The sequence below is a fragment of the Melozone crissalis genome, unplaced genomic scaffold (genome assembly GCF_028551555.1).
Source record: "Melozone crissalis strain CALT ecotype California unplaced genomic scaffold, PUWL_Pcris_2 ptg000033l_1, whole genome shotgun sequence".
NCBI lineage: Eukaryota > Metazoa > Chordata > Aves > Passeriformes > Passerellidae > Melozone > Melozone crissalis.
In genome coordinates this window covers 11,688,901-11,715,399 of record NW_026535811.1, presented here as the reverse complement: position 1 = coordinate 11,715,399, position 26,499 = coordinate 11,688,901, and the positions used below count along the sequence as shown (strand labels likewise).

Below are 26,499 nucleotides of genomic sequence, written 5' to 3'. Positions count from 1 at the left end.
CTGATATATTTTTTGGTGTGTATTTGCAGTGGAAAACTATGCATATCATTGTAACTATAGCCAACACAAGGCCTGTCTGAAAGAGTCTTTTACAATTTGTTTTATTTTTCTCTGTATGATTTATTTTCTAATTGCTGTCTTCTAGTTGTTACATGACTCAGGACTCTGTTCCAGATTTCAAGGTATTTGCAAGTTAAATTTTTTTGTAAAGCACCCTGCTTCAAACTGTCTTTTGCAGAGTTTTATGAAGAAATTCTGTCCTTGGCCTTCAGCTTAACATGCCAGATGGTTTCACCTCAGATGTGGCAGCTTTTAGGTGTTCTGTACGAGGTTTTCCAGCAGGACTGCTTTGAATACTTTGCAGGTAAATTCACTTCTGTTCTAGTGATATTTTTACTGTTTGAGAATTCATCTCTAGCAGATCAGGGTCTCTTCCATTTAGTGCCAAGGTTTAAAATGATCATGTATTTGAGTCATGCCCTGCTCATCTGTTGAGTGTGGGAGTGCAACAGGAGATATTTAAGTAGGAGAAGCAAATCTGTCAGTGTGATCAGTTGTTGTAGGGGTCCTGAACTCAAAGAAAGTTGAATATTCAAAGTTAATGTGAAAATACAGATTGATTCATTAAAATGTAGTCCTGCTCTAATTCCAAGAATGCAGCCTGCATAGTGCATTTTATGAAGAATTCTTCCAGAAAAGACTATCAGAGTTTGAATTTCCAACCATATTCAAGAACATCACCTAATGAATTCCCCTTTTTAAGACTGCCTCTCTGGTTAGTACTTTTAGTAACTTCTTTCTCTTTTGCTCTCCATATTTTGCAGATATGATGCCTCTCTTGCATAATTATGTGACCATTGACACTGATACTTTACTGTCTAACCCAAAGCATTTAGAAATCATTTACTCTATGTGTAAAAAGGTGAGGCTTCTGATTCTTACTGTTGTTCTTATCACTGGTACATAACAATTAGAGGAGCTGAGTGACCTGAACATGCCACGTGGTGACCAAGCATTTCAGAACTAAGTGAATTTTGGTCTTGACTCAGTTCTGAGCACACACAGCACCTTCACACTTTATAAGTGACATACTTTAAGAAAATTACATGCAAAAAGCTGTGTGGGAGAAAGTTGCTGTTTGTCTTGACTCTCTTCCATGGAAAGTTATTTTGGTAGGTAGGGAATTAATGAAGCCTGATTTCCTTGGGTTGTGTATCTTGCAGTTGGACTCTCTGGTTGTCAGCTAAGGTGCAAGCTCATTTGAAGTTCTTCCTACATTTATCTTGTTTCTCTTTCATGCTGAGTCTCTCATGTATAATAAAGTATGAGATCATGCTGCAGTCCTCCTCTGATTTGGGGCATTAGAGAGTGTTAAGCATCTAGCTACCTGCTTATTTTTAAGAAACTTGGAGTGTTTATTAGATTGTGAAAATTTTGCTTCTTTTGTCAGGTTTGATTGACAGTGACCATGGGGTTGAAATGTATTGAGATGAAGCACTCAGTTTCATTTGTATGTGCCTACACACAGAATGATTGCATACATCTTGTTCTTAATCAGAAACTAGCCTAGACATTGCACTTCACTTTACCATGCTGTTAATCAGCCAGTGACTATTAGAATTGAAGTGAAAGAATGGAAACACCATGTGGAAAGCATCAGTGATTCTTATAAGTGACATTTCTTTTCTAAAAAAGGGGAAGTGAGAATATATAAATAATACAACATTCTTTAAGAACTACAGTAATTTCTTCTAGTTTTTAAAATTCATGTTTAGCCACTTATCCTTGTTTATGTCCCGTAGAGATGAATTATGTGTCTTAATTCCTCACAAAATTTAACATGAATACATATGTATATGCTGTGTAGAGATTTTTGGATGTATTCAGGTACAGGAGCACTTGCTTTCAGTGTTGTCAGTGATTACTGCTAAATTGTTACTCTGATTGTTAGGTATTGACAGGAGATGCAGGAGAAGATGCAGAGTGCCATGCAGCCAAACTCCTAGAAGTGATTGTTCTTCAGTGCAAAGGACGGGGTATTGACCAGGTGATTCATATTGAACAGGTTTTCTCTTTTATTGCTTTCTAATGATCCATGACTCCTGAGAGAAACAGCTGCAGTTAGAGAATTTGAGGGAAATGTACACTGGGGAGAAAGACAGAAGTAAATGAGCTCAGGAAAGTTTGTAAGGTTGGGGTTTTTTGGTTTTGAGACAAGATGTTAGTGGGCATGACCACAAAATGGATATGGACTGAATTATAAGGATATAGTGTGTTGTGCAAGATTGTAGCTTTTTTCTTTCTATTCCCTTTTGATGCAAAACACATAGTTAAAACTAATGTGGCTGAGAGGTTAACTGTACATATCCAACTGCTGTTGTTTCTCCAAGCTATGGGAACTTTTTGATGTTTTAAATTACTAAGTGCATTTAGAAATGCAGATTTTTTAGCATGGCTTGCTTGTGATTGCAGAGAGAAACATAATCACAATTTTCCAGAGTTTCTTAGAACACCTTTTTAGAAAGTAGTCTTTTTCCTATTAAGGGCCAAATTCTGGACTCATATAATGAGCCTAAATTACCTTGACACACCATGTTTGATGTTGCCACAGTGCAATCCATGGATTTCAGTGATAAATTTTCAGTTAATTTCACTGAAAGTGGTATAACTTTACTCGTGTAAATCTGAAGTAATTGAAGATGAAAACATTCTCTGAAAGGTTTTATTTTTTAAAGGAAATCTGGAAGAGTTTAAAGTGACTTCAATGCATTTGCATTGAAATAAATATGTGGTGGAAGGCTTAATTGAGTTGTACAACTCTATGAATTAAAATGGTTGCACACTGAACTGAAACTCATAAACTAAAACTTTTGTAATGCTTGCCAAATTTTTGTAATATATAAATGTGCCCATTGAAATATGCATGTGTTTAGAAGATGTTTATTTCATTGTTTAGAAATTTGTGCACGTTTGATTTTATCTGAATAAACTCGTTTTAAACTTCTATAAAAAATTTAACATCACTTTACATTTATTAGGAAAAACTTCTAACTATGTTAGGAATTTAGGTAGTTTAATTTCTAATGCCTGTTAGTTTTGAAATATTTAGTGTCTTTCTTCAAAGATGAGAATGTCTGAGTCTTTTGCTAAATCTTTTCAACATGCTAGAGCAAACTCGACCAAAGGCCTGAAATATACTCCCCTGTGCTCAGAATAACACTGCAATTTTTAGCTCAGAGAAGAGCTGTTTTGGGGAAGATTTATAACTGTGTGATCAGAGGCTAGAAAGTGAAAGGAATCTTTTCCTTTCTTCTATACCTAAACTTCAGACAACTCAGGACATAATTCTGGTAAAAATATTACCAAATTTTGTATTGTCTGGCAACATGTCTAATGACTGGGGTTTTTTTCCCTTTCCTTTTCTTTTTTGTCTTCTTTTGTGCCCAGTGCATTCCCCTCTTTGTGGAGGCTGTTCTGGAGCGCCTGACTCGAGGAGTTAAAACGAGCGAGCTCCGTACCATGTGTCTTCAAGTTGCCATAGCTGCACTCTACTACAATCCTGACCTACTTTTGCACACCTTGGAGAACATCAGATTTCCACACAATCCTGAGCCCATCACTGCACAGTTCATAAACCAGTGGATGAATGACACAGACTGTTTTTTTGGGCAAGTATTGAGAGGTTTATTTTTTACAATATTCAATATTGACCAGCTGGTTTTCAACAATGTGAGAAACTGTGATCACTCTTGAAAACTTCTAAAAGTTTAGTAAGGGATAAAAGGGACGATATCCAGCACTAGGGTGTTTGGCAATCTGCCAAAAGCACATTGTTAGCTTAAAACAATGTTCTCTATGTACTGTTATGTTACAGGTGTTACATGCATGTTCATAAGAGTTTATGTGTATTCAAATATTCCTGTGAGTTTACATATTCTAGGAACTCTTTTGCTTGGTTTTAATCTTTAACTTGTCTACATGCCATCTTGTAGATTAAATCAATATGTTTTATTTCTGCTTGAGGCTCCATTCTGTTGTTTTGGTACTTTTTAATAATTGGAGAGTCAGTAGTAAGTTTTTTTCTCTTGGTGTCCTGGTTCTTGTCACTGTTATCATTCAGATAAGATGGTCCACAAATGTGAGAAACAACCTAGCTATTTCACACCATTATCTGGGCTAGTTACACAAATAAAAGCATTTTAATACAATACTCAGTTTTCATTTTAATATTATGCTAAGGCCTAAGATATAATATGTATTCATCACACTATTATTTATATAAGCTATGTGGTACATACATAAACTGGCAGATTATATTATACCAAAAAGCAGTTAAAAGGAATTACAAATTGTATTATATCAGAATCTTTGTGATAATAACTTGCAAAGGCTAATACATAGATGCAAAAGCCAGTAACTGTATTTACCATTTGTAACAAACAACATGTTAACCTTTTATGTGTACATACTTTCTGGTCTGTATTTTGTAAGTTACTTTTAACTGCTACATTTAATTAAAAAATAACCAAAACATTACTCTTGCCAGTGAACCCCAGTTCTGATTTTAAATGAATTTTCACAATCAACTTGCATATTTATCATTGTGCCATTGACTTCTTCGCATCCTGCTGAACTGAAACGTCACTGTGACCTCCCTTGAATGTGTGTGTGCTGCACTGGTGTGCTCAGGCAGGAGCTGAGCATTTGTAAAGTTAATGAAGGGGAGCAAAGCCTGTCATCACCTAGCAAAGCTTGCACTTGATGCTGAGCAGAGGTGAAGGCCAGTGCTTGCCTCTCAGCTGAGATGTGGTGTCTTAACTGGGAGATTCACATCCACTTAAGGGCAAAGCAGACAGATGGAGTTAACAGCTACCTCTCACCTTCCTGCCTGAGTTTTGTTTTGCTACTGGAGGCTGACATCTGCCTGCAGGGGTATGGATAGGCTTGGATGGATGTCTTCCTTAAGTTGCTTCTTCCTCACCTTGTGGTAATATTATTGGTAATTGCTAAATTATTTTTATATCTACCAGCTTTAGAAAAGGGCAAGACATTTTAGGATTTCCATGTACCAATTTTCTTGTATGGCTGAAGCAAAGTTCTTGAGCTTCATCTCTTTGTGCTTTCATTTTTTTCTACTACAAATCACATGCTGAGCAAATACAGAGATGGTAGGAAAGAAGATATTCCTTGCAGATGGTAAACTGAAAGAGATTTGTAGTCTGAAGCAGTTCATCCTGGAGCATTCACTGAGAAGCTAGTCAGATTCAGAGAGGAAAAATGTTAGGGTCTGACTAGGCTCCAGTCTCAGTACTGTGAGCTACTGTGAGCTAAATTTTCACTTCTTCTGTGTTGCTCATCAAAAAGCATCAGCCACTGAAACTACTGTTCAAATAAACTCGTACTTGGAGCTGAGACAAAGGTTAACAAAGCCTGTGAAAATGAGAAGTTAAACACGTGGTTGTCATGCCCATCATTCTACCCAGAGTGCACTTGAATGGCAGCAGAGGGTTAGAAACCTCTCTTTGATCTGCTGCTACCAGCAGAGAAATAATTATCTGTAATATTGCTTAAATCTAAAAGTCACTCTTCCTTCTGTGCTGTCTCCTCACTTTGTGGCTCCCAGATGTAGGGTAGGAGTTCTGCTGTGGTACTGCTGGTGAGGCACTGTGATGTGCTGTAAGGGACTTCCTCCCTTTCCCTCAGGAGAGCACTGCTTCCAGCAGACTGTTTGTTTTCTTAGGAGTATTACAGGAGCCCCAGATTCAGAGGCCTGACTGAACAGGAAAAGATAGAAGTGCAAAAAAATTTGGTGTTCTTGAAACCCTTTCTTGGGTCCCCCCTTAACAAGTTCATGTTTTCATCAGAGAGCAGTGGGCACCTTTATTTGTACAGCCCTTTTTTCTCATCAGCTGCCATTTGTTCCTTTGGTTTACACTTAACTTACTTTCCATTAAGAGGCAGTTTTAGGCCCAGATTCAAATCATTTGGTAAACTCACAAATCCTAGAGAAACTGAAAAAGATCAAAGGAGATCCACCTCCAGATGTGAAGGACCAGGCGAATCTTGCTGTCATTTCTTTGTCAGCCATGCAGGAAATCTGGAATGTGAGGCTGACAGCAGCTGTCCAAGATGCCTTGTTCACATAAATCTCACACTCTTTTGCATGGACACTCCATCCCTGGAAGTGTTCAAGGTCAGACTGGATGGGGTTTTGGGCAACCTGGTCTAGTGGAAGGTGTCCCTGACCATGGGAACGAGATGACCTTTAGGGTCTCTTCCAACCCAAACGATTCCATGATTCTATGTCTTTCTTCTGTTCCTGTGAAGTCTTAGTCCCCATAGATTGTGCTCTGCCAGCAGTAGGGTTGTGCATGGCTGCACATGCTCAGGCTGGAGCCATTGGTGTTTGCCAAAAGAATGCAGTGTTTGTGGAGCAGCATGTGCAAACACATGAGATGGAATCCATGGGGAAAATGCAGGAGAAAAACAGTTATGGTAAGATAAGTAGCTGTTCTTCCATGTTATTAAAGCCATGGAAACTATTGATAAAGTGTTACAAAGTTGGCATATTAAAAATTAGCCAGGCAAGGAGAACTCAGAATTCCTTGTAAGACTGTGCATAAATTCAGTATGTCATAGTGGAAGTCACATATCTGTGGTTGTGTGCTGATAGTGCCTATATTCCACAGGATACTGTATGTATTTCTAAATGCTTGCTGCAGTAACTTCACACTGGAAGGCCTTTTGCAGAAACATTTGCTCCTTCCCATTTTCTACCTTTTTACTGACAGCTGAGGTTTGGGTGAAACATCTGCATGACTTACGCTTATTCTCATACTAAAAATTCTTCTATGGTAACTAGGGGGAAAGGACAATCTCACTTGCTTCAAAAAAACCCTCAGTAAGTGCTTTTGGGTTTTTTGAAGCTGAAGAGGGTTATATATTTGATAGGAGTTTGAGTAGTTAAAAATCCTAGGTTTCTCAGAGTTGTATATAAAGATCCCAGTCTTAGGTTGGTTGCAACTTTGCAAATAGAAGGGAATGGCTAATTATTTGCAGTTTGTCCAGGAACTGGATTGATGTAATAGAAAGAAACTTGATTCTCACAGTAAAAGGAAAGGCTTAGCATTTATTCTCTGAAATACTTTCAGCTTGGTTTAAAATACAAAAGATTTTAAAATCCTTTGTGCTGTATTAGAGGAATATGTGTTAGCAAGAAGAGGTCCTGCAGATTATGAGGACCACACACAGCTTGTTAAAAACAGACATGGCTTGGAGTTGTGCATTGCAGGGCTGTGTGTTGTGTGTTCAACACCCCAGGCTTGATAAACCATTGAGGAATAAGCAGAGTCCCTGATTGTTAGGGAGGGCTATTGTGTGCTTCTGAGCAAATAAGTACAGATCTCAAAGCACAAATTACTGAGGAGAATCATACCCAGGCTCCCTTGAGCAGATGGAAGGGTGCTGAAATAATGAGCCTTTTGATAGCAAGGGAATGGTCCTGAAGCCATTCTTTGCTATTATGAAAATATATAAAACTCTGTTTTGCTTGTTCAGTCCTTAATACAGCTGGGGTATAGTAGAATACTGAACTTCAGGCAAAGCAGATGCTTTTCCTGCTGTTTCTCTGTGCTGGCAGGTGGAAAAAAAGTCTCCTTCTGGCTCAGGTTCACTAAAGATGGCTCAATGCCTGAATTTCTGCTGTCCTGCAGGGCCTTCTAATAACATGCATATTCTCAAGACATGTGTTCATTCTTGCAACTTCTCTCTTTAGCAGCTTTAAAGTGGAGCATGACAAATGTGCTGTGGGTTTTGGTCATTTGGGCTGCTTCCCAATGATGACTCCTTTTCAAACAGCAGGGCTTCATTCTTGTACTTTGATTTGCTGTCCCAAAATGATAATTTCATATGAAGCTAAGCCATTAATTACTAAGATTTTTTTTTTTTACATTTTAGTGTTGCATTTTGCAATTTGTGTTGTGCAATGGTAGCTTTTTCAAATGTATGATAAAAAGTAGTGCTAAGAGTTGTTAGTTTACTCTGGTGCATGTGGCTGACATTGCTTCTTTGTACATTTGGGTCTTGAAGAAATTTCATGGCTTCCCAGTGTCAAGATGCAGGATAGAAATCTTGTGCATAGATTACAGAGCTTGGGTCACACTTGTCTGACAGTGCTGACTAAAAGAGGAGGTAAAGAAAGTTTTTTACATTTGTATTTGCTCTAAGGATGGATAACTCTCCAGATAACAGCTGTCCTTCATTTATAGGTAGCATTATCTTTAGCTTGGCTTTTGGTCTGCAAAAAGAGAGAGCGAACCGCTTGTTTTTAACATGGAGGAGTAAGTCATTTCAGCTGAGATGAGTAAGGGATTTATGGTTTTTTTCTCATGAAAGCAGATCCTGTTCCTCTATCTCAGTCTCCCTGGTTTGCATGCCCTCTTTTGTGACCCATGCCATGTGAAAAGAGGATTATGGTTACAGGAGTGCTGCATTCCCTGCTTGCGCCTTGGTGCGGTTTTCAACACGTGTAACCAAGCAGCCAAACCCAGTGTGACAAAGTGTGTCATTTGATATGCTGCTTGACTTTGTTGTTCTTGGAAGGTCTGCTGGGATCATAGTGTTCTGCATGGTCATATTTAATTTATTTTTGTTGTCAGCTGCTCTTGAGAATGAATCACTTCAGTAAATCCTAACAGGAGTAACAACATGGGAGGTGTCATGAAATCCCTCCAGATCTCTAACCTTGTTTAAGCACTAGTAAAGTTTAGAAAGCTGCAATACAGGATCACTTGTGTTACTTAAAGGATATAGTAGTTCAGTAGCATGTTATATAGGAACTTGGGTAATGAAATTACCTAAGCACTGAAAAGCTGTATCTCTCTAGTAATTTTTGAAGTGGTGGATTGAGCTGGTAGTCCCCCTGTCAGCTTTATTGCAGCCTGTGGTGCCCATCTTATTTCTTCTCTCTCACCTTGTATTCTCTTCATTCCAAAGTAAAACTGGTTCAGTAATGGAAGTACCCCAAGAGTTTAGAGGATGGCCATTTTCTCCCAGCTCTGGAGGTTTGCTTGGTTTCTCTAGGTTTGGCTGCAGAAGGCCTGCACAGAAACTGTCAGCATCAAATTGAATAGTTCAAACAAAAAAGCTCCTCTCAAGCCTATAATAGCAGAATACTGTAATGTTAGCTCCAAGTTGACTACTTCTGATGTTTCCAGTAAAGGAGAACCAGAGAGTATCTGCAGAGGCATTTAGAGATGTTTTTTCCATCTTGTTTGCAAAAATTCCTTTTTCTGGAAGTGAAAATCAATTCTTATGTGTAAGAGCATAGGTTCTTACCTAGTTTCCTGACTGTGGTCCCATAAAAATCTTTCTGCTACTAATCAATTAATTTCTTTCCCTTCAATTGTCTTCAGGGCTACTCATTTGTAAGTTCCCAGTTTGAGTATACTGCCAGTTACTCTTGATAAGATGGAATTATTTCCCTGCTTTCACCAGAGTTAGCAATCTGTCTCAAGTTAGCATTAGAAATTGTATATTGAAATATGCATAAGCCATTCTGATGGACTTCTCATAATTTAACTTCAGCTGTCCCTGGGGCATTCCATAAATGCACCCTGTGATTCAATGCATTCCTGCTTATCATTGCTCTTCACTAATAGTTTTTGCCAATTTCCATCCCTGAAACAGTACTGCTATCAAAGCCAAGGCAAATTAATTTTCCATCCTATTTAATAATGATAATCTGTATCAAATGCTTTATTAAAGACAAGATAGTCTACATAATTATTAAATAGTATTTATTTAGCATTACAAATTTTGCATTTGGTAATCAGAAAAAGTTGCTCCAGGAATTTGACCAGTGCTTGAAAGTTGTTTAATTGTTCTTGGATTAGTCCTTTCCAGTGGGAAACTTGCATTCAGAATGAAGAAACTAGTTTGTGTAGGATCTTTGAACATAGCCTGAGACATTGTCTTATGCACATGTCAAGATTTTAATGTTCTCTGTATATCCTTGCAGTGAAAATCTGGTTTTGTCTAACAATTGTGTCTTGTTTCAGACTCCATGACAGAAAGATGTGTATAATAGGACTGAGCATCCTAATGGAATTGCAGAACCGACCACCTGCAGTGGATGCTGTGGCTGCCCAGATTGTTCCTTCAATCCTCCTCCTCTTCTTGGGCTTAAAACAAGTGTGCGCCTCACGAGAGCTCACAGAACACGAGGATCATGCTAAAGATGAAAAACACTTTGCAGAAGATAATGGTAAAATCTCCCCTTTTCACATTGTGGATTTTGTCTGGATTTAATTTAAAGGGGGTAAGAAATTGCAGTTCGTTTTTAAGACTCATTAGTCTGCTGAAAATAGCTCGGCTTACTGGGTGCTTGAAATACCATCTTAGGAATTGATTCTTCCTCCCAAAGTGTGTAATCAAAATGTTTCAAGGTGTAACAGCTAACATTTTTGAAAGGGTAGTATTGGTTCAAGAGTAACTTGCAGGTGTACTCTTCTGGGTTGTGAATATACTGTCTTCTCACATAGGCAGCAGGAGTTTGCCAGGACTCCACTAGGTGTATTCTTCCTGGAAAGAAGCTGTTCCACTACCCAGCTATTTGAAAGACCCTTTTGACTGAATTTTGAGGGAGATCCTGGCAGATCTTTGTCCAAATGGAAGGTTGTTTGCAGAGTAGGGTTTGAGACAGCTGAGGTTCCTTGAGCACACAGGCCTCTAACCTCTGTGTCTGCCAGAAGAGAAAAAACATCAAAGAATGCCTTACAGAGGAAATTGAGAGGAGGAAATTGTCCACAGCATTGCAGGCAAATGTGTTTGACAAGGAGTAGATGTTAAGTAGTCTGAAAATCAGATTGGACCTAAGCATATTATGTAATCCACTCACATTTCACCTATAATTGCTCTGTAATGGAATCACAGAATTCTTCTCACTGCATAGGAATACAGTATGGAAACAGCACAGAAATGTTCACATCTCTATCCTGTGATTCAGTCCCTGCTTGCTGCATCTATAGTCATCTTTATTCTTTCTAAACTGCTAACACAGGAAGAGCTGCAGGTTTGGAAATGAAGGTTTTGGTTTTTTAAAATCTTGATTATAAGTCAGAAATGCTTTTCCTTAAGTAGGAAAAAGCAGTATTTAGAATTGCAGGTTGTAGTTGCATTTAAATCAGGGGGTCATAGTTTCATAAGCAGAATGGAAGGTAACACCAACTTAAGGTGTTCAAATAAGGCAACACTCAAGAAGAGAAGGCATACAGTTGGTCTACAGATTTCTCATGGATTTCTCATGGTTTTATGTGTATTTGAGAATTCTATGCAAGTCTCTGTAATTTAAAAAGCTGAGTGATGGACCATTTCTTGGAAAGCATTTCCTCAAAAATTTTAGACCCTGTAATTGCACAATGACTGCATAAATGAAAGAAGAAAAAAGATGGCTGTTCCACATTCCTCGAGTCTGCGTAGAAACAAAAGTTTAACTGATCTTGAATGTAAGAAACATTTTAACATTTAACATAAGACTATTAAAGATTTTGGGGAAGGGATGTTAGCAAGTGTTCCCCTTTCCAGCCAAAACCTAGATTTACTAATTGTTTTTAATTCATCAGTCATTGTTTCCTTGTAGTTTTAAACTTTGTTTTACAAACCATATCAATGCTTTTGCAGAAGAGATACCGAGCGATGAGGATGAGACAAACGAAGTGAGCCAGGCAATGCAAGAGAACCATGGTGGAGGAGGAGGTGGCAGTGCTGGAGGTGGAGAGGAAGAGGATGAAGACGATGATGATGATGACGACTGGGATGAAGATGCATTGGAGGAGACTGCTCTTGAAGGGTTCAGCACACCTCTTGACCTTGAAAATGGTGTTGATGAATACCAGTTTTTTACACAAGCACTTCTGAGTATGTGTTTGCTGTTTGGCAGAATGATATAGCATGATGAAATCATGTTATAATTTGGAGATGTTTATGGTCATCACTGGGGAAAACCCTTTTCTTTGTTACGAGTAATGGTTTAGATTACTGAAAAACGTGATCTCACTTTCTTACGTTAGTCCTACAATTTTTTGGCTTACTAGTGCTGCAAAAATATGACAGCAAATAGAGCCAAAGATTAATTCTCTTCACATTCTCCCTCAGAATTTTTCAATCACAGCCTAAATAAGTGGGGCTTGGTCACTAGAGGGACTCGTATATAGAGAAATATTTGTCACCTTCTTGATGTTCATGGAGAAATTATTTTCTCCCTTTCCTGTTTCACTAATCCTGTTGCTTTTAGTTTTCATATGAGTTTTAAACGAGAAGATTCAATTCACATTGTCCATGAATAATGGCCACATGGTTAACGTTCTGTTTCAGAAAGCAGAGGATGTAATTAAGCTCCCCAAAATGGATTGCCTCTATTAGAGTGGGAATTCTGTGCAAAGAAAACCGACAGGAATACTGATGTTGTTTTGCAGTGCAGATTCTGTTTTAAAACCAGCCAGAATTTCATGTGGTTCAGTTTGTTATTCTGAAATGAACCTGTGTGTAAGCTGATGGTCCCTTTTCCTCCCTTGCTGCCCTGACAGCGGTGCAGAGCCGGGATGCAGCCTGGTACCACTCCCTGACTGCACCTCTGAGTGAGGATCAGAAGAAACAGCTGCAGGAGATCTACACATTAGCAGAGCACAGGAGAACTGCTGCAGGTGAGTCACTTCCCTGGGCCCCTTTCAGCTCTTGCAGAGATGTTGGAACGGCTTCTGATCTGTAACAACCACCTCTGTGCTAATTAACGTTTTCTAGGAAGCGTGAGCAGGATATCATGATTACATTATTCCTTGCCTGGAAGTGTGTGTTATTCAGAGTAAGTTTACTGTTGTTTCTAATTAATTGCCTTCTCATTGACTTGTGCTGTTGTTTTTTTTCAACAGGGTATGAACTAGTTTTACACAATCTGACATTTGAAATGAAGAACAAATTAGGGCAATATCCATCAGCATCCAGGCATTTGATAAAGATTACTATCAGTTATTATGCTTAAAAGTTTTCTAGCTTTTTAACTACTTATGTTGCCTTGCAGTTAGTGTGAGGTTTTAGATGTGTAGAAAGCTTGCATTATGGAAAATAAATTCAGATTTAATAAAAAAGAATAGTGTAGCATAGACTGACTCAGTAAAGGAATAATTTCTCAACTCTGTTGTAGAGGTGTGCACATTTATGCCCTCAGAGAAAACCTGAGTGTAATTTATTCCTGTCATTGCATTTAGGGAGTGAAATTTTGACTCAGCTGAGAGTTTTTTCCATAACTTTGCATTCATAGTTGAACTGTATTGTCTCTTACTTTGTAAGAGTCACCACGTGTTTGTTCTCTCTAGACTTATTTTTCATATCCTTTTTCTTTGAATTCTAGAGACTAAGACAATAGAACAACAAAGTGGCTACACATTTGACAACAAAGGACTGATCACAGCATTTAATTTTGCTGGAAATACTCCCGGTGGCAACTGAAGGATTGGCTACAAAGGTCAATGGGAAGGGTCTCATCATTACATTTTCTTGAAATCATCGTGACTTCTGAGTGATAGGGGAGGGTAATTTAATGCTGCTGAAGGTTTTCTGGGAAAAAGCAGTGTGCTTCCCCCACCAGAATGCTCTTTCTAACCAGCTACTGTAATGTACAAATTCTTGTGGTGTTTTTATAATTTGATGGACTGAAAGGAAATGTTCGTCCTCAAGGAACCTGGATGACCGGGAGGGGCCAGGCTGCATCTAATTGAGTTGCACTTCTCAGGTTTTTGCTGTGCAGAATTGATAGATTCATATGGATAACAGTGCCTTCTGTTGTACATGGATTGCCTGAACAAATGGATTTTGGAGTGCATTATAATTTTTTAAGTGTAAGGACATTTCTTGATACACTGTAAGCCTTGGTTCCATGTTTTCCAATCACCTGCTTTTTACTGCTCGGTTTAATTGTTTGTTGGTTGCATACCAATTGCTGGATTCACAATATTAGCACACCTTCCCTATTTGGTGCAGACCAAATGTGTAGAGGGAGGTGTCTGTTGGAGTTGCAGAGCAAACACTGGTTGTGTCAAAGGGTCTTAACAAAATGGCAGATTTTCCCTTGATGCAGTAGTCTTAAATTATTTCTCTTAGCCATGAATTCAATTTGCTTGAGTTACAGTGGCTTGCCTGGCAGGTGCCTACCCTAAATCTACATCAATATTAGCTCCTGCCTGGACAAATGGTGTGGCCCTCTCATGTAGATGTTCTACATGACAGCTTATTTCTGCTATTATTGATGAATATTGGATTATACATGGGATAATCTCTTCTGGTTTTTTCTTTCATTACCATTCCAGTGGTAATACTGAATAATGTGGTACAAAATATTTGCAATATTTTATTTATTTTGGTAGAAGAAGAACAGCTTCAAACTTACTTCTTACTGTTACACTTTGTGATTGTATTTCTGGTCTGCATTACAGTTGGTTATTCTTATTCCATGCTAAAATTTCTTCTGACAGATTTTTTTCCTGAGTTTTGAAGACTGTTTTCACCACTGGAGGTTTAGACTAGGTATTAGGAAAAATTTCCTCATGGGAAGAGTGGTCACACATTGGGACAGGTTGCCCAGGGAAGTGGGAAGAATCAACATCCCTGGAAGTGTTTAAGCAACACATAGATGTGGCACTTAGGGGCAGGGTTTTGCAGTGAATATGGAGTTAACAGTTGTACTTGATGACCTTAGAGGTCTTTTCCAACCTAAAGAGTTCTATAGGACAAGGTGTTTGTGGAGAAGTTCATTTAGAGAGGAAGTGATAGCAGTACTAATTTGAATAGGTGCCCCTCCTTTAGCTCTACTGGGATCACAGTGCTGTAGCAAAAAGCAATAGGGGTGCTTTAGAATGTGAACTTTGGATTGGAGATAAAATGTTTAGACCAGATTTTGTCTCTGTGTTAATTTCTTTATGATTTAAAAATATTCACCAATCAGTTTTAAACACATACTAATAATCTGTTTCTTACAGCAGTGTCCCAAATAAAAAGTCAAAGCCTTTCCCACACCACATCAAATTTTCTTCAACTACAGTAAATTAGACTGCTGGCTCTGTGCAGTGCTGAAGCTTTCATTTTGCTATTCTGGGTGAGTCTGATAACTCTGTGCCTTGGCTTCTGGAAAAGGCCAGAGGATCTCTGCCCGTTCCTTCTGGAATTTTCCTGGCCTGGCAGCTGTGGGGCAGAATGTTCCCTACACTTTCCTGTTTCCTGCACCTTTTTGTCAGATTCTAAAGCTGTTTCTGTGCTGCTGCTTCCTCTTTCTTTTTTTTGCCTTCCTTTCCCCAGCAGCTACAGAGTAAAGTTGGCCTGATTCATGTAGGTTTTTCACTGATGCTGCTTAGTTAATAGCAACAGTGAAAATGTCTTGGTTTTAGGCCTGTTGTACATGTGGAAATTGTGAGAATTCCAGAGTCTGTAGTTCTAAAAGAGAACAGTCTCTTGAGCTGCACTGGTCAGGCAGAAGAGGGCCAAGATATCCTTTATTTTGAATGTCAGGTTATGAAAATTACAGGTCACTTCCTAATTTAGGCCTGGGGGTGTACTGACTGAGACAGTGAGTAGGAAAGCAATACATCCAGTTTGTTGGGGAGTTCATCAGAAACCACAGAAGTTTTGAAATCATTCACAAATGTAAGAAATAGTTTTTGGAAGTTAAGGGCACTGGTGACTTCTCTCTTACCTGTCAATTGAAGTTAGGTATTAGGCAGGTAAACTGTTAAAGCCCTTTATTATTTTATTAAAAGAAGCAAGATTGTCAAGTTGGGTTTCTTTCAAAGCCCATTTGCCTTCTCTATACTGGTGTGCATAGTAGAAGATGGATTTATTTTTCTTCTGCTAATGAGGTTGGTTGCACTGTCACAGGCTTATATTTAGGAGTTGATGTGTTCAAGGTAAAATCTGCTTTTGCATAGCATCATCTTGGTGTCACTAAGCTGAACTATGGCTGCTCCCTAGTTCTGCTTCTTGTATACTTTTCAAATCAGCTGCCAAGAAAATTTCATCCAGATGTTTCATACAAGAGTTTAATCAGCATTGTGGAGTTGGGAATCTTTGCTGTCTATTTTGCATTGGGGTCAGAGATGTCTGAGGGAATGGCATGTAAAAAGGTTAAATGCCTTTCCCTTCCCAGAAGATTCATGAGCAAATGTTTCTACTGGCAAAAGCAAATGTTAATGATTTTATTCCTTTTTTTTGAAAAGGGTTTTCATCCAAAAAGATTTACTGGGCTCTGGCCTTCATTTTAACACATGGTTCTCTTTTAACATGATAAATACCCATTTGTATATGCTCATAAATAGGTAATGAATTTTAGGTGTTTCTTTCTGAGCTGTGTCCAGCTTTGTACTACATTAAAGGGAGAGTAACACAAATGTGCATTTACTGTCTCACTTTGAACTGAGGTAATTGTGGAATATCAGATACCAGCACTGCCAAGCAAGCATGATGTATTTGCCATTGGAAGGATAGAGCATCATGAATGTACTGCAAAATAAAACAAAGGCTGATAACTGGTGACTTATGTTGCCCCGTGCCCATAATCCCAAAGTGTAAGGATGATCTGTGTGGGCACCACAGTGGCTTTACATAGGAAATTAGTGTTATGGGGGTTGTAATCATAGCAAATGGGAACTTACATAAGCTGCTTTTCCAGATAAAATTAACTGATCCTGGGTGTTGAACTGCATATGCTGTTTTGTCACTTGTGAAAAGAAAATAAGAATCACCACATGTTTTGGCTGCCTCTTTTTGCTGTCTCTCTTTCAGCATTGAAGTACATTGCTTGCTTTCATTACAAGGCAGAATCTTTAATCACAATGGTCAGCTCCTGGAAGAGTGCAGAATATCAAGCTGAGGAAAAGGTTGGAAAACCCCAAACCTCAACAATCCCCCAAAACCCACATGTGCACAATCTGACTGAAATGAATGTACTTTGGGAGTGTTAAGTCAAAATATTTAAAGAATGTCACACAAAATGATATTGTAAGATGCTTTCCTTTAGGGAAAAAGGCTGCCTGTGGGATGAGAGGGAGCCATGAAATGCTCTGCTTTAGGACATGCCCTTTGCCTGTGAAGTCCTGGCAGTTTGTGGCTCTGGATTCCATCATACATGGTAGGACAGTAGAGATATTTTTTTTCTTACTACAAAGCCAGAGTCTGTCTTGAGATTGTCTTGAGCCAAAGGAATTGTAGACAACATGAATGATTAACTGTCCTGTTTCCAAAATGCTTTCCTGTCTTTTTCTTTCCTCCTTTTCTTCTTTTGTCAGCCACAATGTTATTGAACATTCTAGGGAGTTTTCAAAAGACCTGAAAAGGTAAACCTTAAGCAATTTTTATAAAATCTTTTTCTTGAAGCAATGCAATTTATCAGTTGCATTTCTTGCTGTAGAACAGTTTCCTCATTTGACATACACAGATGATACAGAACTTCAAAAACCCCTCACTTGTGCCTGTGGTTTGATGAGACTTTCTGTGATTTACTCCTTAATATGGGCACTTTGAAATTATACCTTGGACTGAAATTTGATCAAAGGATAGGCAAAAATGCACTATGTAATGGAATACCCAGTCCTCATCCTGAGATGTGCCCCAGTCAATCTTTTGTTAATATTTGGCAGTCTGGTGGTCAGTTCCTCAAGGATTTCTGTCTCTGATTGAGGACATTCTTCAAGTCCAAGAGGCTGTCTCTGCAGGTAGGCAGAGAATTGATTTTCCCTCACTGCAGAAAAGCATACAGCAGGCATGGCTAGGAACTTCTTGATCTTAGGAGTGAAAATAGCATTCTTTTCTGTGGGATATCAGGTTTTAACCCAGGTGGGTGGGATTCAGTAGAGGTGCATGTTCCCATTGTGTTTAAGGAAGCCAGACACTCTTCCAGATACCAAAAAGTCTCAGCATAAAACCATGTCATAAAGGGGATGTGGGAGGAGGCCAAGCTGCTTGCTTTGGACACCTCTTCCACTGCTACTAGTTTTGTTAAACTAATCAGGGAAAACCAGTGAAAAAGGAAAGAAAATGAAAGCAGTGCTTGGGCACTGGACAGGCCGAAACTTTCCTGGCCTGTGGATCTATTTCTGATGCTCCCTGCAAATACACACAGGTACTCTTCAAATCCAATATGCATCATCTGTATGGATGTCAGTACCCTGACTGACAGCCATGCATGAGAGGTGAAGACTTAATGTGATTTTTCTCTGCCAGAAATCAGATGCATCCCTTTAAAAAGTCTGGGAACTGCTTGTCCTGACTGATATGCAATCACCAACATGAGACACTCAGTGGGATTACAATCTTTCTTAAAGATGATCAGCATACCTCCTAAAGGGCTACTGAAAGTGCTCTTTGTCTAGGGAGCTGGCAGATGAACTGCTCTTGGACTAGAAGAGTTTTGGAGAACACCAATTCAGAGAGAATCTGCAGGCATATGTGGTTGTGATGAATTGGGAAAGGATTCATCTAAATTGAGGAGATGCTTTTGATATGATCTGAGATCTGCAGCATTCCCTATGTTGCCTAGGTCTTCTAGAGCAGCATCCAAGAACTTTTTCCCATGCCTGCCTTTGGGAAGAGAATGTGCTTGAGCAGCCCTAAATTTTGTGCAGTGCTTTGAACTTGAGATCAGAAACCAATTTTGATTACAAGTAGTTCATAACAGAAAAATGAGGTGGAAGAGGTATATTAATGCTAGAATTCTCTTTGTAGGCTGTATAGAGGTTCACAGTTTGAGAGTTTGGCTCTGTTCATGGTGGGGTAGGAGTTGAAGTTCCAGATACATGGATTTCTCAAATGTGAATACAGCAGTGTCAGCTGCAGGATTCACCTGAGAGAGTGTCGGTCAGGGGCTGCCTGCTGGACCACCTGGATTATGTTACATGAAGTGAAATGCAAAAACTGTGAAACTACTTGATAGTTAAAGCTGTGGAGCAACAAAAATTTTCTTGAAATGAGATTTTAATATTATTCTCAGGTATGTTTTAATTTTCATGTTTCGTGCCCTTATACAAAATGTAAAATTACTGCATAACATTGAAGCCTATTCATTCTCACAGAACTGTTTACCATTGAAGGTATTTATCCAGGAACTGTTCCTCATTTTTAGGTATTTTCAACATGTTTGTTAGCGAAGTTGCACATATCCATCTTTCGCCACTTTTTATGCACAGAGATCTTGGAAATGAACTTAACAAAAGGAAGAACAGTGCTTTGAAAAGAGAAGATTATGCATAAGCAGGTTATTTTTAGAAAACAGAAGAACTGTGGCTTCTGAAGAAAATATGAAACCGTCACTATTTATACAAAAGTGCATGAGGTAAAGAAATTAATGTAAGACAATATAAGCAAGACATGTTCTTTGATCACAGCTGTAATGTTTATTTTTCATTGCCAAACAATGTGTGACACTTACTTTTGATTGCATGTGCTGTTGAATAACGCCTAACATAAATCACATGAAATGTTTTGGGGGCTCAAAAAGAGACCAAAGAGGCCATGCACATTTCTTTTGATACTAAAAGCAAGGAGATGAGCCCAGGACTGCTGTGACTGGAGGGAGCCTGCTATGTGCTACATTAGCAGATTGAATTGCAGGATCATCACCTTTGTAAAAAGCCTGAAATACTAAACTGTGGGTTGGCTTTGAAGGCAAGAACTGACAAATGCAAAGCATGCATTGATGACAAGAAGAACCTCTTCCTAGCTTAAAGAATTCTGTACAGTGTTCTCTTAAGCTGTGCTGAATTTGCTTTAAAAACAGTAATAAATCTTATTGCTTAGGTCGAATGTTACATCTGTTGTGCATTTATATGGGAAGAATAATGTTTCTTAAAAAATTGTAACATGCCACCTACCAAGGAGCCAAATCTCATTTTATAGCTGCTTTTCATACAGCCATAAAACTTCTTTGCAAGAACACCCGAGAATTCATTTTAAACAAATGTGTGTGTTATCCAGAGTTAATAAGTGCATTTGTGTAGCAGTGTTTGTTAATCTCTGACCTGTGAAGGCAGCTGTTCACTTACACACATTGGCTGGGAGAGAACATAACTGATGTTTGATGCAGAACACCCAAACACAATCCTCAAAATATCCAGCTAGTGAAGATAGTCATCTGCACCAGAGTTCAGCCAGTCTGCTGTGCATGCAGTTCATAAAGAAGACACTGTTACCAGCCTTCCCCAGGACAAGAAATGAATTTTCCAGGCAGGAACTGCAGGCCTGGTATTCGTATGAGTGGAGTATTTCTCTGGTGGTGAGTTGCTGAAGTAGCCTGTTTGTTAAACTGCACTGATTGATAATGCTTGCCCTTTATTGTATGGACCACTTCTGTGTGTCCTCCACAGTCTGTGTCTCTAGAAGCAATGCTTGTTGGTCCATGTTTTTGAACTAGAGAGGCTGAATTAGTGTAGTTTGCCCAAAGCCATAGCAACATGCTGCAGCTGGCATGAGAAATTAAAATTCTGGCTCTGTATAAGTGCCTGGGAATTTTGCTATTGCTTCTAACAGGGCTAGGATTTTACCCATGCAATTTCCTAGGTCCTGGTGTTTGGATTACTGCTGATACCTTCCACAGAAGTTCTGCCAGAACATACTTAATTTATGAAATTGCTCAGCAACAGCGAGTTCCACTATTGAACCGCAATTTTAATCTGTCTAGCAGTGACACTGTTTAATTGTATTTTGTGTGGGTTGCTTGGTATGACAAGCTCTCCTGGAGAAAAAATGGTTCTCAGCAAGGTGATGAATGACATCCCAATTGCTAATTCCCCCTGAGGCTTTGAAGGGAACCTGATGGATTGGAAGCAGAACTGCAGATGATTGGCAGTATCATCTGCACCATGTGCGAGGGTGCAGGCTGGGGAGCCCCTCTGCAGGTATTAACAAACATCCTGGATTGCTTGTGAGGTTGCAGGTTGTGATTGCCACTTCTAAAAGGCTCTAAAGAGTGCATTTGTTACCCAAGTGAATATTTGGCTCCTATGCTGCCTCCTGCCCTCTGACAGTGTTGATCTTTTTTGGACTAGAATCGCATCCTTAACCTGAATTCTAACTCCCAGTCTTGTAAAATGATAACTTGTTCCATTTGGTCCCTAGCAAACAGGAAACAGGATCAGTGTTTGGTTTCTCTTGTTGCCAGGTATGTTAAATGAACAATTTAAATAATTTAATTACCCGTTTGATTAAATTACTGGGACTTTACCCAATGTCATACAGTTTCCTGCTGATTTTTTTTTCTGGCAGAGCTCAAGCTGCATGGTATTGTGTGCACATCAGAAAAACTCTTCATAGTCACATAAATGAGATTCTGAGCAAAATACAGAGTATGGAAAGGTCATATCAGTGTATGAATAATGGATTTTTTTTTTTTTTTATTAAATGCATTGGCCTTCTATCTCTCAGCACCTTGTAGAGCACAGTGTGCAACCAGAACAACAAAGGATGCCTTAAGCAGTTTCTATTAAATAGAAATACTCCATAGTGTCCTTTTTACACAACATTCCTTGCCTGCCCTGAGAGGTGGTTGTGCAGAGTGTGGTAATGGGGCCAAAAGTCTGCACCTTTGTGTAGGGATTTGAGCATGGCCACGGGGCTGGCACTGGGCTCTCAGCAGCAGCTGTGGCTGTGCTCTCACAGGGACAGCACATCCTGTGTCTCGTGTTCCTCCTGCCATAAGGAACTTCCTGGAGAATGCAGGGGGTTAAACAAAACTGCAACGAGAATAATGGGAGAGCACTGCAGTGCAGCTGACTGTGCACTGAACTGAACCAGTTATTGCCATCCTTTGCTATGTATAGACCACTCAGAAATGTGTCAGCATGAGGTGAGATTCAACAGAGACATGGAGTCTGGTTCCTCAGTGTGGCAAGGATCATAATTCTGCCAAACAAGAATCAACTCAGGGTGAACAGCATGATTAGCTCTGTTTCTATTACTGTTATGAAGAAAAACTGACAAGGACCTGTCTGCACCATTGTGATGGAGGGAAAACAAAAAGCCAGCCTGGCCAGGAGAGAATCCATGCACAAGAAATACCATAAACATTGATTTCACTGGAACAGCAAGCATGGAAATCACTGTGAAGAAGAGCCGCTATTCCAGATGTTCAGTTACAGAATAGTTATCCCAATGCATTGTTAATCAAAATGTTTACTGATTGCATGAAGGTAGATCTAAGGCAAAGAGGTTGCAGATACTTTCCTATTGTGCTCCTCTGATCTGTAAGTACTTTGGAACTGGGGCTGTCTGAGCCACCAGGCTGGAGGCTCTAAAGGAACTTTCCTGGCTGCCAAAGCTTGTTGTGTCAATAAGAGAGGATTCTGCACAGTCTCAGGCTGCCTGCGTTATTGTGGTTCCTTCTTAAGTCTGGTGAAGGCTCATTTGATTTTTTGTTTAATGGGATTTTCTGTTGGTGATTGATATTCTCCTAATAAAATACACAAAGCACTGACACTGTGTGGCTGAAGTAGCAGCTGGTTTTGGTTGCAAATCATTCCTGGCTGCCTGTCACAAGGAGTGCTTGTGTTAGTCTCTGTCTGCTCTGATTAGGCTTTGTTACCCTCTCACTTTGCTGTCTGTTCTGTAGCTTCACAGTGCAGTGATCTTCAGGGCATCAGGATGTTGTCTTAGATCTTCAGCTTCTGCTTTTTGTAAACACAGAAATTTTCTCACTTCATTGTGATTCTGGATTCCTCTGTCCACTTCTCACATGTGCACCTCTTTGGGGTTTGTGACTGTGATCTGCTCAAGTAGGAAACCTAACTGTGGAGTGGTGCTAGATATTTCTGTCAATAGATACTCCCATAAAGCATGGACCGTGAGATTCTCTTACTGTTCTCTTTCTTTCTTTAGATACAGTTTAATGTAAAATGTTTTCAAATAGATTTTGTGTAATTTTTTCCAGTGTTTCAGGATCAAATTACTGAATCAAGGCCCAAATCCTTATATGATGAAATTCTGTAACTGTACTGCAGGTTGGGGAAGATACAGAAAACATAAGGCAAATACATCCAAGATTAACTATGACAAGAAGAAGAGAGTATTGCTTTGCTTAGTATTTATATTTAAAATATCTCCGTATTTTTGCTTTGTTCCAGTTTTGGGCAGGGGAAGATTTAATTGGCTTCTACTTTTTATTTGGATATGGAGCTGTAGTTGACTTTTAAGTCTGGATTTTACTTTATGACAGCATTGCTGCAGGAAAATATAGCACCAGCTACTTAATGTCAAAGGATGTGTGCTAGTTTATTTTGTTGCCATTTTGTGGCTTTCATCCAAGGTCACTTGTGTCAAGGGGACACCTGAGTCCAAGATTTATTCTGCTGCAGGAGATTGCCTAGCAGTACACTAACAGTTCATAATCTAAAGACTTTTTGGAGCTATATTAAAGCACAGGGAAGCATTTTATCCTTCTCTGAATGGTTTCTGTTTCACAACAAAACTTTGTACAATAACATTTTCTTACTTTTTAAAAAATATCCCCCTTTTGGTTGAGGAAAAAATAGAGGGCAAAATCAGCAACTGTGGACCTTTGAAGATATACAGATGAGCACTAGGATATGGAATGCTAATAGGTAGATAAGGAAAAAAAATAAGCACACTACCTAATTTTAGGCACCTAATTTAGATTAAGAGGCTTATCTTGTTAGGTTTTTGTTAGGAGAGTGAGGGTTGTGCTCCTAAGGCATCAGATATCGCCCTCTGGCAAAACCTGCTTCCTTCTTATAAAGCAAGCTCAGGGAACTGTGCCATCCATGTTGGGTGGGGAATTCTGCTACTATGAGTGCACCCCTGGTGGGTTTATTTTGAGGGGAAAGAGAAATACTCAAAGGTTTATAACCTTTAGTAATTAGAGAAGAAAAGTCTCCACATCTTGTTTGCTGGTGGTGTGCAAGTGGATAGTCAGTTTTGCTGATGTTTGTGCATAAGAGAGATTCTGAAACATGACTAATTCGATGCATATGCTTTGTCTTTGCCATGGTAAATTAGAACCTTTCCATACCCGGGAGCTGAGCTGTAGCTCTTCTCGATTTAAAGTGTGTTTTGTTGCCTTAATTGCACCATTTATCATGACTTTTTGGTGCTTTTTAATTTTGCTTTTTACTGTGAATTCTCTAACCCAAGTAAATGATACTACAGCATTCAGGAAACTTGGAAGGCATTCAAGCCAGCACTTCATCAGCACTCTGAAAGATTATCTATGAACACCAAAGTTGCAGGACCTTGAAGAAAGGCCATTGGCATGAAGAGCTTGGAACTCTGTGGGGCACAAGCACCTAAAGGTATGTGAGGTTCTGATTCTGAGTTACTGACGGTGTTGAGCCACTGGGGCAACTGTGTCCAGATCTGTCTTTTAGAATTAGGACAAAGCCCTAAAGAAAGGAAACAGAGCCCTTGAAGGAGTATGTTACAGAGCTGAATTTTCTGTCAATTTCTATGCTATCCTTTCTTGAAGACTTAGAACCAGAACTTAGTTCAGGTTAGAAGGGAGCTTAGGACGTTCCTAGTCAGCCTGCTGCCCAAAGCACAGCCAGCTCAGAGATCAGCTCAGAAATGATGGCTCAGAATTTTATCCAGCCAGCCTTTCTGCCCTTTCTGTGGGATGGGCAGGGGGAATTTGAGGGTAGCAGAGTAGCCTGGTTGGCCTGTGTGGGCAGAGATCATTAGGAGGGCAGGTGGTTGACTTGTTCAAAATGTGATAATGGCAATAATCTTGAATGAAGTGGCTCTGCTTCCAGCAGAGGATAATTAGCCTTTGCATTTGAAAGGAAATGATCAGGAAAAGCAATAAGCATTAGGCAGGAGTCCCACTACCATGCAGTTTCCAACTCTGGTAACCACAGCTCGCTTCAAGGAGTGTTGGCTTCAATCACAAGGGTATGTCACTTCCTCAGAGCAGGCCAAAAGCTGAAGCATTAACTGTAGAGTTCTGTGGCATCACAAACTAGAGAGCTGTGGGGGAAAGGAAGGTGTAAAGGGAGAATCCACATGAGAAACCAGTGGCTGTTTGGACTGCCAAGTGTCAGCCGGTGTCTGGTACATTCTGCTTGCTGAGGGAAGCGGGAGGTTTATTGTTCACAGCAGAAAAGAAGTATCTCTGTGACAAAAGATCTAAGCATGGGAGAACCAGATGGATGGAGGAACCTCCAGAGGTTTCAAGGAGATGGGTTGTGACCCTCGTGTTGTTTTCCAAGGAGACAGAGCATATTGGTGAAGGAGAAAAGGCTAGACAGGGAAATACTGGCTTTTGAGGGTTGTGAAAAGTACCTGCTGGCATTTACTTTGTGTTACTGTCAGGGAAAGCTCAAAACAAAGCTCAAAATTCCTGACCCTGAAACTGCTTGTGGTGGTATTCACAGGGGTCTTAGGATGAGGGAAGAGATGAGAATGTTGACTCCATGTTTCAGAAGGTTTGATTTATTATTTTATGATATATATTATATTAAAACTATACCAAAAGAATAGAAGAAAGGATTTCATCAGAAGGCAGGCTAAGAATAGAGAAAGAATGATAACAAAGGTTTGTGACTGACAAAGACAGTCCGGACAGCTGGACTGTGATTGGCCATGAATTAGAATCAACCACATGAGACCAATCACAGATGCACCTGTTGCATTCCACAGCAGCAGATAATCATTGTTTACATTTTGTTTCTGAGGCCTCTCAGCTTCTAAGGAGAAAAAATCCTAAGGATGGCATTTTTCATAAAAGATGTCTGTGACAACTGCTCAAAACAGGCATATTCCTAACCCTGAAACATAGACATGCACAGGCAGCACAGCTGTGTCTTCCCAGTCTCCAGTTTCACTATCAGACTCACTTTGCAATGATCTTCCCCAAGAGAGGTGCAGGTACGTATTGAATATACTTATATAATCGGTATAAAGTTTATTTGTACAATGTATTGCATCTCTATGGATGTACTGAAAAGATGGGAGAGACTGGGCTGTGGGAGGGTCTAGATTACAATGTGGCATTGGGGAGGAGGGGATGCACAGGTAGAGGCAGTTTTGGGAGGGAGGGAGAGGGAAGGTGTGTGCGGGCACGGTGCCGCTGTCCGCGGTGCTGAGCGCGCCGTGCCGGGGCTGCCTCTCTTGGCTTCTTGCATCGTCTGAGGATGGGCTGCTCTATAATCTTCCTGCCTGTAACATCTCTGTGTCATTTCACAAATGGTGTGGCCCGCTGGAACCCAGGGATTTTCACTGTGGCAGGTAACTCTGAATATCTCCACCTAGAGCCACGTTTCCTATTTCCTCACAGAAAGCTGCTATTATGGAAATAACTGTCTGCTAAGCTGGGCACAGTGGGGAGTTCTCAGGAAGATGATTCTTCTGAACATGCCTGTGAAATTCAGTGAAATTCTGCTGAAAATGTCTGCAGAACAGCAAGGAGCAACTCATCTCATACCATCCCAGCACATCAGCTGACAGAGTTGCAAAACCTGA

General features: G+C 39.7%; 1 protein-coding gene across 2 annotated transcripts in view; it reads left to right on the top strand.

The window, feature by feature from the left end:
- Positions 1-15,157, top strand: part of IPO8 (importin 8) — a 42,780-nt gene extending 27,623 nt beyond the window's left edge. The window contains exons 18-26 of one of the 2 annotated variants that reach the window (XM_054281866.1): positions 239-364; positions 825-922; positions 1,952-2,047; positions 3,448-3,668; positions 10,059-10,264; positions 11,680-11,916; positions 12,585-12,701; positions 12,799-12,859; positions 13,406-13,495. In XM_054281866.1, the coding sequence (XP_054137841.1) occupies positions 239-364; positions 825-922; positions 1,952-2,047; positions 3,448-3,668; positions 10,059-10,264; positions 11,680-11,916; positions 12,585-12,701; positions 12,799-12,821 (1,124 nt within the window). In that variant the 3' untranslated portion in view covers positions 12,822-12,859; positions 13,406-13,495. Of the gene's footprint in view, positions 1-238; positions 365-824; positions 923-1,951; positions 2,048-3,447; positions 3,669-10,058; positions 10,265-11,679; positions 11,917-12,584; positions 12,702-12,798; positions 12,860-13,405 lie in introns of both variants that reach the window. The other variant, XM_054281865.1, reaches the window with a different exon arrangement.
- Positions 15,158-26,499: the final 11,342 nt, after the last annotated feature.